Raw genomic sequence first — 11,848 nt, 5'->3', positions numbered from 1 at the left:
CTGATTTGACTAGGCAACTTAATTATGAATCTTTGAACCATGGTCATATTAGATTTAAAGTTGGGATGAATCTTTGTCACAATTTATTTTTTGAAAAAAGATCCCCGCTTGGTGGCATTCCCTACGCCATCTCACAGGGCACCATGAAATGAACCCTATCCCCTAGGTGGAGAGGTTGGATCAGGTTCTCGTACATCAAATGGCACACAGATGGAATTCACTCACTCTTTTGGATTCCATTTGTGTAACATCTGGTGTCCCCTACACCATCTCCTGAGTGGATACTTAGGCACGCTTCCCCATTGGCCCACACGTTGGTCTAGAGACCATACGACCAAGCAATGATCTCATACCCTTTATTTTTTTTTTATGGCCTATTTATCTTAGAACTCTATAAGTAGGCAAATGGTTATATGCACAGCCGTGTACATACACGGTTTGTGTCTTCAACCCTTGGATGGGGTGTGTTTTATTACACTTTTGCCCCCACACTGATCCACTAATTTAAACTTTAAAGGCACAATCATGCATAAAAATTGGATCCCTATGAGTAAATCTGAGAGCAAAGAGTTTGTGACCAATTCATACTTTCTTTTCTTTTTTTAACACACTTGAATTATATTCTATAGCAAAATCCATAGTTGGAAAACTAGGTTTTGATTTGGGAGAGTCACTCAAGTCAAGTAAAAAAACATGAAACATGATTGGGAGTCATAAAGACTCACCCAGGTTTAAGAAATAATCGGACCAGGTTCGAGTTTTTATTGACTTGATGTTTTTGACTTTTTGCCCAAGCCATGCAAAACTCACAAAATCTCTATTTTTCTTTTTTTTGGTTGAAGGAAATTCTATTGATTGGAAGTTCATGTTACAGCCGAGGCATCCAGATTACATAAGGTCTGGAGCCAAGGAGAGGAGAGCGGCCAGATTGTCTCACACGAACAAGACAAGGCCTTCCTGGCTAGGGAGTTAGCAGCGCTGTTAGTCTGTCTATAAATATGGTGGATGGAACACCCTTCAAAGTAAGACACTAGATGGCGTATGTCCTCGAGTATAGGCTCTACCGATAAGAGGAAGTGTTTACGGTGGTCAGATGTAAGGTGGACCAGTTCCAAGTTGTCTGTTTCGACCACCACTCTATCCAGGTAGTCACCCAAGGCATGAAGGAACGCTGATCTAATGGCTAAGGCTTCTCCGGTAAGGATGTCGTGGAATCTGGATGGCTGCGACATTGCAAGATAGCATGATCCGCTATGGTTCCTGATTATGAAGCCCAGGCCTCCGTCGTGGGAGTTTGCAGGAAGTGAGGCGTCGCAGTTAATCTTGAAAATGTTGCCAGTGGGGGTGGACCTAGGTTGCTGTGGCTCAACCGGGGAAGTGGTGGTGGAGCTGGGCAAAGGTGTCTGAACGTTAGCTTAAAGGAACTCCACATGAGCTTTGCAGGCTGCATCCACCACCTCCTCAGGTGTCCATATCCTTCTTTTTCTTTTTTCTTTTAAGACCAAAGGCCAGGTGGAGGTGGAGCTAAAGGAATCCGTGGTCAGGAGTAATAGATCACGTAAATGGAATAAAACACACACCCCTTGGATAAGAATATCTTGAAATACCTTTAGACCCATTCCCCCCCCCCCCCAATAATGCCTCCTTCATTGTGGTTGGGTAGATTAACACGAAAAAAAAGAAAAAAAAAATCTCTCTAATTCCCTAAAAGTGCAGTGCAGTGCGGTTTCGAGCTGAGAGCTCGACACTTGGTAGGCACGACATCCAATGGTGCCGAGCTCGAGAAGGAAAAAAAATGACTCAATTAGCCTCAGACCGTTGGATGTAGCGCTAGTCAGGTGTCGACCTCTCAACCTTGAATTGCACCGCACTCGACGATCAAGGAATTGAAGAGGATTTCCTTTTTTTTTTAAATTAAAATGATATCTTCTAAATAAGTTTTCCTAAAGACATGAATGATGTTTTTATTTATTTATTTTTGTTAGGTTCTTCGTCCATACCCATTCTTCTGCTCCAGATTAGCTATGCTCACAAACGAAAATCATTTGGTATGCTAAAATGCTTTTGTTAATTCCAATGCAAGGGTATGAACTACTGATAATATATCTGAACTATGTCAATAGCAGGAATTTTTTTTTTCCGGTCAATAAAAGGAATCAAAGAACGTGGTATCGTAACCTACTGCAAACAACCGCTAGCTTGGTTGATTGGAGGCACTGCAAGTTGAGTGCATACCCCCCAGGAGGTCAAGGGATCAACTCTCCTGGATTGCATATTGTGCCGAAAATGCACCCCGCTCTCCCCTCCCCTTCCCCTTCCCCTCTTAGTTGTACATTGTGGGTTTTTCTTAGCCTTCTCTCTTAGCTTGTAGTTGGCCTATGGACCATTAAGTAGGATAGACCAAAAAATAAATAAATAATAAAAAATTATTGTAAGCTGCTTGAATTTGTTTACCAAAAAAATCTTTGGATTTTTTATGAAATATGTTCCTTAATGCACCCCCCATGTTTTACACTTTTACCTTCTATGTCTGGGATCTTTCATATCAGCTTTAGTGTGGCCCTCCTACCATATAATTTTGGAAAAAGTTTCCTCCACTCATAGAAGAGGTTCTCCACAATCCTAGGGTTCACAAACCCCTATAGGATTTTAATTTAATATGTTCCTAAAGGCTAAAATACCTTCACTATGTCCTTTCACGTCCTGTGAAAAAAAAAAAACAAAATTTTAAATGCGTTTAAAATGAATTTTATGTTTTTAAATGGAAACACGAAAACTTTTTTGAAAACACATAACTCTTGATTCTTAGAAAATTAATATAATATTATAAAAGTTTATGGTCACACATTAAATATTAATATTTAATTAATAAAATATAAATTTATCCCACAATTAATGTATGTATTATTTTTTTGGCAAGAGATCGCTATTTGGTTATGCAACTTTTGCACCAGTACGGGGCCAATAACAATGTGTGTAGGAGCATTTGATTGAATGAGATATTTTAGTTACTAAGGGCTAAGCAGTATTTTCATGATCTATATTTAGGGGATGGACCAAGCACTCGGTTAGCTTCTTTTTCCCCTTTTTCTTTTGGTTTTGTATATTTTCAAACTTAAAAATTGAAAATCTTTTTACCAAATTTTTTTTTTTTCAAGATTTAAAAATTTATACCACTTTTATTATTTTTTTATCGACCCATTCAATTTACAGCAATTTTAAATGTGCTTAATTGGACAGTTTTTTTTGGGGAAGAGTTTTTTTGTGGGGGAATATGGCACCGATGCGCCCGAGACCAATGGGAGTAAGCGTTGAAGCACTATAAGGGCAGGCATTTCTACATTTCATGGGGGTGGGATTGTCATTTTGTCCCTTTCTGTGTCTGAGTGCAGTGCGTATGCTTTCACACAGTTTTTTTTTGGGTAAAGTACACGTACCCCCCTATAATGCACCCAATATTCCTCGTACCCCCCTAAGCGGCTCAATATTCTACATACCACCCTTGCTTTACACCCCAAATGCCAGATAGGTCCAATCCGTTAAATACCACCGTTAGATGCCAAAATTTTGGCCATTTTACCCTTTCCTCCATTTTCTTAAATCTGAAAAAACTTAATTACCCTTACTTATTTGTTGCCCTAAACTAATTGAAAATAACCATTTTACCTTTTGTTTTATTTTTATAAATGAAAATACCTAATTGCCCTCATTTAATGTATTACCCTAACCTAATTTGAAAAGACTATTTTACCCCTAAATACTTGTTCCTAAAAATAATAAAATGCCCTCATCTTCCCCAAATCATCATCCCCAAATAGTCTTTTCAAATTAGGTTAGGGTAATATATAAATGAGGGCAATTAGGTCTTTTCATTTATCAAAATAAAACAAAGGGTAAAATGGTCATTTTTAATTAGTTTAGGATAACAAATAAGTGAGGGTAATTAAGTCTTTTCATATTTAAGAAAATAGAGCAAAGGGTAAAATGGTCAAAATTTTGGCATCTAACGGTGGTATTTAATGGATTGGACCTATCTGGCATTTGGGGTGTAAAGCAGGGGTGGTACGTGGAATATTGAGCCGCTTAGGGGGGTATGAGGAATATTGGATGCAGTAGCTGCCAGGTGTTGACATCTCCACCCAGCACTGCCGCAATGCCACACTAGGCCTGATTTGGTATGATTTCTATTTCAATTTCAGGGGGTGATTTCTATTTTTGAAATTGTTTGGTTTGATTTTTGCACTTTATTTCAGTGAAATAGAAATCAAGTTGAACAGAAATTCCTGAAATAGCTGAGGAGCTATTTCAAAATTTCTATTTCATTTGATTTAGCACTCTTGCTCTTGAATGAATACATGGTTAATTACATGGGCAAAGTAGTAATTTCATGTTAAAAATAAAACACCACCCTTCTTCTCCTAATGGTCGCACCACCACCACCCTACTATCCTGTTACCATCACCACTATCACCACTACTACCCCGCTACCACCACCACTACCCTACCATCACCACCACCGCCACCACTACCGATGCCATCGCCACCGCCACTACTTCCACAACCACCACCACCACCGTCACCGCTACCCTTCACCACCACCGCTACTACCCCGGCGTCACCACCACCATCCTTCCCAAAGAAATATAGAGAATCTATTATCCGAATTTGAACTATCAAATGGATTTTTTTTTATTCTTGAAATATTTCATATTGATACAACCAAAACAATTTCAATTTTTTGACCAAAAATCTGTTTGTTGACTATTTCAAGAAATCAATCCAAATTTGAAATAGAAATCATACCAAATCAGGCCTAAAGGAATTGAAGAGGATTTAAATCTTGCTCTATTTCCCTATCCGGTCCATTTCCACAAGTTCCTCTAATAGGGGGTAGAAATAACCATCCTACCCCCTATACAAACACACTACTCGGGTGGGGTCCACCCCCCTATTATAGGGACTTGGGGAAATGGATCGGACAGAAAATGGAGCAGATAATTTTCCGCTACTACAAGGAAAAATATCACTTCAATTTGTCTGCCCGTCAATTTCCTCTAGTAGAGGGAGGTGGACCCCACCTCGAGCAGTGTGTTCGGACAGGGGATAAGGTGGTCATTTCTGCCCCCCCTATTAGATGGAATTGAGGAAATTGAGGGGATAAATATCCCTACTACAATGGCGGATCTTTATCCCCTCAATTTGCTTGCTCCTCAATTTCCTCAATTCCATCTAATAGGGAGACAGAAATGACCATGTTACCCCTGCCAGAACACACTGCCCAGGGTGGGATCCATCTCCCTCTATTAGAGGAAATTGACGAGCAGCCAAATTGAGGTAATACTTTTCCTACAATGACCGGGTTGTTACTTTCCTATTTTTCACGGTGTAGAGTCGCACTCACAGTCTTGAGTCTTGACTCTTGACTATTGAGGATTCACAATTGGAAAATGGAGATTCCAAATCTGTGGACTTTAGTATCGTTTTGACCATAGACGCGGTGAATACGTTGGTGGAGACAATAGGAGAGAGAGAATATTGATCTTCCTAGCAGCCAGTAAAACAGTGCCACGTCATGATTTCATTTTTACTTTTGTTAGATCACGCCATTACTTGCACACAACCTCAAGATATTTGAATAAACGGTGGAGATCCTCCCAACACAAAATGAAATCTCATTGGTTGAGATATTTGATCCTCAACACTTAATTGGTCCACGTCACCTCCAATGACACGTTCTTTTGACAATGGTTACTTTTTTGCTTTCAGACTCTTTACGTGTTCTCCTCAGAGGGGGGCCTATGAATTTATAAATTTCCATTACCAAAAAAAAAAAAAAAAAAGTAGTAATTATAAAACTGAAACAAAGCCTTTAAAGCCTTTAAGGTTAACAAGTTTGAGTGCGAGAAGAATTTCAAGAGATCTACTCCAATTTCTTTTGGATCTGGTGGAGATCATCAACCATACGCAGTTACGCCATGGATGGCTCATGGAGAAAGTGCGGGTCTTTGACCATACTAGGCATCGTTTTCCTTGGTAAGTATGGCTCTAGATCTGATCTGTTTCTCTTTTATTTTAATTCTTTTGTTTAGTCGATCTCTGCTTTGTTTTCATTATTGTAAATTGTAATTTCTACTTCATTTGCAAAATGTTCTAGATACCTACCTTCAATGCTTCGTCTTCTGTTATTTTCCTTTAGCATTCTCGGCATCGCAGTTACTCTGCCGATTGGTGACGGTTTTCAGTCTGGAGTTGATGATCTTTTTTAATTTTTACTCGCTCTTGTGTTTTCTATCAATGTTTAATGGATTGAAGATCATGAGAGCTGCTTTAGATTTATCTAATGAACAATATACTTGTATTTTTAGCCGTGGATTTGATTTGATTGGATCTCCTGTGTTTTCTAGTTTTGTATTTGGAATCTGATTATTGAAAGAATGTTTGGACTAGAAATCGAAATCCTTGTTCGATGGTGTTATCTGTGGCTTTGCATTGATTTTCTGGTTCTTTTCCTGCTTTCTTTAACGAATTAGAGTCTTAGTTTCTGAAGTGAAAAGTAAAGCCTCTATAAGTTTACCGAAAAAGTTCTCTTTGCGGTTGAGCTAGAAACTTAGGGTGCTGTACATTTGAAGGACTTAGATCTGATTGTCGTACTATGTTGTTGGCTACTTGGCTTATTGCTGTTGCATACAGGATAGACGTGATGCTAATTTTCCTCCCCTGGGAAATCAAAAGGTTTTTTGGCTTTCTGTTTATAATTAGTAAAATCTTCCTATTAGCAAGATCTGTTGAAACCAAATCTTATTTAAATTAGAAAATGGATGTTCTTAAATGGCTTATTCATGTAGAACAAGTACAATTATGCTATTTCATTTGTTATGCAGTCATGCTCGAGTGTAAAGCTCTCATGAAACATTTCCATTCTTGTTCTCTCAGTGAGCCTTATGTTTGGTCAATCACATTCTTAAAATATGGCTTATTTGAATAATCTATATGCAGTAGTTACAGAAGCAGAATGATGGCAGTAGGGCCTAGCACTTATATCTACATTCTCCGTGTCAAAATTTTCTGCCTTAAGATTTATTTCCCTCTTGATGTTGGCATACATATAACAATTTAGTTTTGGATTAATGTAGTTTTTTTTTCCCACCTTTTTTTTTTTTATGTGGATCAAAGGCTCAAAATTGAATCTTGTAAGCTAACCATATTTTGTGGAATTCATTACAGGGTGCCTCACTGCATTTTCCATTGCAAAAGAGGAAGCTACCAAGTTAGGAACAGTTATCGGGATAGACCTTGGAACAACCTACTCATGTGTAGGTGTTTACAAGAATGGTCATGTTGAAATCATAGCGAATGACCAAGGAAACCGCATTACCCCATCTTGGGTAGCATTTACTGATGGTGAGCGATTGATTGGTGAGGCTGCAAAGAATCAGGCAGCTGTGAATGCTGAGAGAACCGTCTTTGATGTCAAAAGACTTATTGGAAGAAAGTAAAAACTCACTCTCTCTCTCTCTCTCCTAGAAGTATACATTTAGAGCACTAACCTATGTATCGGCAGGTTTGAAGACAAGGAAGTGCAGAAGGACATGAAACTTGTGCCATACAAGATAGTGAACAAGGATGGCAAGCCTTATATCCAAGTCCAGATGAAGGATGGGGAGACCAAAGTCTTTAGTCCAGAGGAGATTAGTGCTATGATTCTTATTAAGATGAAAGAGACAGCTGAAGCATTCCTTGGGAAGAAAATCAAGGATGCTGTTGTTACAGTTCCTGGTATGAAAGCACCTGTGAGACGTGAAGTAAATTCGCATTGAGTAGATAACTAAATTTATATGGAATTGTACTCATTCTATCTTATGCATTTTGCAGCCTACTTTAATGATGCCCAGAGGCAGGCTACCAAGGATGCTGGAGTTATTGCAGGATTGCATGTTGCAAGGATTATCAATGAACCAACAGCAGCAGCCATTGCCTATGGTTTGGACAAGAAGGGTGGGGAAAAGAACATCCTTGTATTTGACCTTGGTGGTGGTACATTTGATGTCAGTATCTTGACAATTGATAATGGTGTCTTTGAGGTTCTTGCCACAAATGGGGACACTCATCTTGGAGGTATGAACTTTCCTGGTTACAGATATGTGATGGTCGCTGATATGTGTACATTCTGTTTGTGCTTTTGGGGTGGTTGGGAAAGGATGTCCTCTTGGGAGAGAACATAAATAAAACGTCTTGCAAATTGTACAATATATATCATCCACTGCATGATGGAAAATTATTTATCAAAGATGGGAGTGGGGAAGAATAACCTTCTGCATCTCTTTTATGTTTTTGAAATTATATTCTATTGTTCTTCTTTAGAAAGGGGATACTACAGTTTTCAATATCTGTGCCATCTTAGGATCCTGTTAACACAAAATGCTTTACCTTGCTCTCTTTTTCATGATATGACTTAAAATTTGTACATAGATATATAATAAAGCTAATTTTGATCATTAAAATATCCAGAACATTAGATTACATTGAAATATCTTGGATTTTCTCTAGGCTCTTGCAAGATTTCATTGCATCAGTGGTTGACCCAGATTTGTCCAGCTGATTTATATTTTTTTCAAATATATATAGATTTCAGTTTGCTTTTGGGAGGCCTTCCATTTTGGATTACTTGTAAGCACATTCATTGCAGCTTTAGAAAATTGTAGTAATATACTTAAATTTATTCTTGCAGGTGAGGATTTTGACCAGAGAATCATGGAGTACTTCATCAAACTGATCAAGAAGAAGCATGGGAAAGACATCAGCAAGGACAATAGGGCTCTTGGGAAGCTGAGGAGGGAGGCTGAGCGTGCCAAGAGAGCCTTGAGTAGCCAGCACCAGGTCCGTGTGGAGATTGAATCTCTTTATGACGGCTTGGATTTCTCTGAACCATTGACCCGTGCTCGATTTGAGGAATTGAACAGTGATCTGTTCCGAAAAACAATGGGTCCGGTGAAGAAGGCAATGGAAGATGCTGGGTTGCAAAAGAACCAGATTGATGAGATTGTTCTTGTTGGTGGAAGCACCAGGATTCCCAAGGTCCAACAACTTCTCAAGGATTACTTTGACGGAAAGGAACCTAACAAGGGTGTCAACCCAGATGAGGCCGTTGCTTATGGTGCTGCAGTACAAGGAAGCATCTTGAGTGGTGAGGGTGGTGAAGAAACAAAAGGTATTATTTTCTCCCCATTTCACTATGGAATAATCCAGATCTTTTTTAAATTGCAGTTAAAAATTTAACCCCCATTCTCCACCTCCTTGTTTCCGAATTTTTATGTTTCCTTACTTGATCAAATAACTTGTCGATGTATTCGATGCAGATATTCTTCTTTTGGATGTGGCTCCCCTTACTCTTGGTATTGAAACCGTTGGAGGAGTGATGACCAAGCTGATTCCAAGGAACACTGTTATCCCAACCAAGAAATCTCAGGTTTTCACCACTTACCAGGACCAGCAGACAACTGTCTCCATTCAGGTAACTATTATTTCTGCCACATTTGCCACTGCATGGAAAGATTATAAGGATTCACCCTTGCTTTCTCAAACAGTACTGGAATTTTGGCAACTGAGCCCATCATTCTATGAGTTGATTACATAAAGGGTTGATCATCTTGTCTCATATAACATCAGTGAAACATGGAATTTGACATACGTAATGAATGCAAGGCCTTTAACATCCATCTTACACCCATTCTGCTGTGTTTCTTATGATTTTTAACAGGTGTTTGAAGGTGAAAGGAGTCTGACAAAGGACTGCAGGGAGCTAGGAAAATTCGATCTCTCTGGCATTGCCCCTGCTCCAAGGTTTGACATTATTCAATTCAGAAGCGCTTTCGCTTCAAATATTTTCTGTTAAAATTTCTGAGAGATTTTAACAATAATTCTTTGCCCTTCAACAGGGGAACCCCGCAGATTGAAGTCACATTTGAGGTTGATGCCAATGGTATCCTTAATGTAAAGGCTGAAGATAAGGGCACAGGCCGAGCTGAGAAGATTACCATCACCAATGACAAGGGTCGTCTGAGTCAAGAAGAGATTGACCGTATGGTACGGGAGGCAGAGGAGTTCGCTGAGGAAGACAAGAAGGTGAAGGAGAAGATTGATGCCCGTAACAGCTTGGAGACTTACGTGTACAACATGAAGAACCAGATCAATGACAAGGACAAGCTTGCCGACAAATTAGAGTCAGAGGAGAAGGAAAAGGTTGAGGCTGCTGTCAAGGAGGCCCTTGAATGGCTTGATGACAACCAAAGCGCTGAGAAAGAGGACTATGAAGAGAAGCTCAAAGAAGTAGAGGCTGTGTGCAACCCGATCATTTCCGCTGTCTATCAGAGATCTGGTGGAGCCGCTGGTGGTGCATCTGGTGATGAGGATGATGACGAATCACATGACGAACTGTAAGAAGAGCTTATTTTATTTTATTTTTTGACTGCTCTAGAGAATATCACGGTGGAGGATTCTTCTTGTAATTGGAGTGGTGGAACTTAAGGAGGGATTAACATAGGAGGAATCAGAAGACTGAGGAGAGGAAAACTATTTTCCTTATGCTCAGGTTTCCTCCTGTTCTCTTATAAATTTTTGTTAAAGGAGAACATAGGTCAGAGGAGACTATTTTTCTTTGTATCTTGCGGATCCATTATGCTTAACCCCTTCATTTTTGTTATGTGAAAGTAGTTTATCTGCGCCCCCCCCCCCCCTCTCCCCCACAAACCTATATTGATATTCAAGGTATAAATGCAACACCTAATCCTAATGGGTGTTACTTTTGATGTTTGCAATCACAAATACATTGTGACAAACTGGGTTTTCAGTGATGATATTTCCCCTTCATGGATGCAGATAATTATTTGACAGATCTGGGGCATGAAATAATATCTAAATCTGATTATGAGCATTCTAATCTTCTAGTTTTTCTTAATATTTTTGAATGGTGAACTCCTGATTAGTTTTATAAGTTGTTATTTACCGGATTTTTTATTTAGCCTTTTCTTCTCCTTGTGTCTACAAATGCGTTAACTGATTTCCTCACAATCATGTCTTACAAAACAAAATATCTCTTTTTTGAGGAACTGAAGTGGTGTCACTGATTAAGTTTCTTCTTCTTTACCGAATCTTTAAGACAAATAAATAGCTATGGCCATGGGTCAATCAATCATGTGATTGATGATGAAGAGAAGTCTTGGTTCAGTTCACCACTTCAATGACAAAAAATAAAAAGGATTAAATTCTATCAAGTCTCATTCATATAATATTTTATCAAAGAATGACTTTAATTATCAAAGCCAACACCACTTTTCGACAAGAAGCATATACAAATAAATAAAGAGCTACCTTTGACAGACCAGAAAATTTTCTTCCATATGTTGTGATATGTTTGGGTGTCGGTGATGTACAATATACTTATATGGGGTGTCTGAAATTTTCCCAAAAAAATATGGAAGAAACTAATTGAAACTGTGAAGATCCAGACCATTCAAATGGAATAAAACCTACCCCTTATTGGACAAATCTTTGAAACTATTCTCCTTTTTTTTTTTCTTTCTATTTTGCCCTTCAATCTCCAACTAAGGCTAATCAGTTGTGATTCCTGCGCTCATACATTGATCCTTTTACTCTCACTCTCATTGCCCTTGTGCTGGTGCAGTCGTTACACAACCAGACAGCAATCTTTTACCTCCTTAAAAAAAAAATACTTAATGCCTAAATTTTGTGGACGAGTAAAACCCTAAATCCATTACTCACATGTCAAATTTCTATCAAGTTAAAATAAATGGTTTTCAGCATTATAATGGATCCAACCCATGATGGATAT

General features: G+C 38.7%; 1 protein-coding gene across 1 annotated transcript; it reads left to right on the top strand.

The window, feature by feature from the left end:
* The first annotated feature begins 5,886 nt into the window (after window positions 1-5,886).
* LOC122664038 (endoplasmic reticulum chaperone BiP-like) lies at window positions 5,887-10,665 on the top strand. The gene is made up of 8 exons (XM_043859716.1): window positions 5,887-6,033; window positions 7,225-7,492; window positions 7,562-7,776; window positions 7,873-8,115; window positions 8,729-9,208; window positions 9,357-9,511; window positions 9,758-9,840; window positions 9,936-10,665. Exons 1-8 carry the CDS (start codon window positions 5,976-5,978, stop codon window positions 10,435-10,437), a joined length of 2,004 nt encoding a protein of 667 aa, XP_043715651.1. The 5' UTR covers window positions 5,887-5,975; the 3' UTR covers window positions 10,438-10,665.
* Window positions 10,666-11,848: the final 1,183 nt, after the last annotated feature.

Source organism: Telopea speciosissima, chromosome 6 (assembly GCF_018873765.1).
Source record: "Telopea speciosissima isolate NSW1024214 ecotype Mountain lineage chromosome 6, Tspe_v1, whole genome shotgun sequence".
Classification (NCBI taxonomy): domain Eukaryota; kingdom Viridiplantae; phylum Streptophyta; class Magnoliopsida; order Proteales; family Proteaceae; genus Telopea; species Telopea speciosissima.
This window is presented reverse-complemented; position numbering and strand designations above follow the sequence as displayed.

Coding starts and splice junctions, on each gene's coding strand:
- LOC122664038 (XM_043859716.1), top strand. CDS start 5,976: ATGGATGGCTCATGGAGAAAGTGCGGGTCTTTGACCATACTAGGCATC. Junction 9,209..9,356: donor GGGTGGTGAAGAAACAAAAG/GTATTATTTTCT, acceptor TATTCGATGCAG/ATATTCTTCTTTTGGATGTG. Junction 9,841..9,935: donor GGCATTGCCCCTGCTCCAAG/GTTTGACATTAT, acceptor GCCCTTCAACAG/GGGAACCCCGCAGATTGAAG.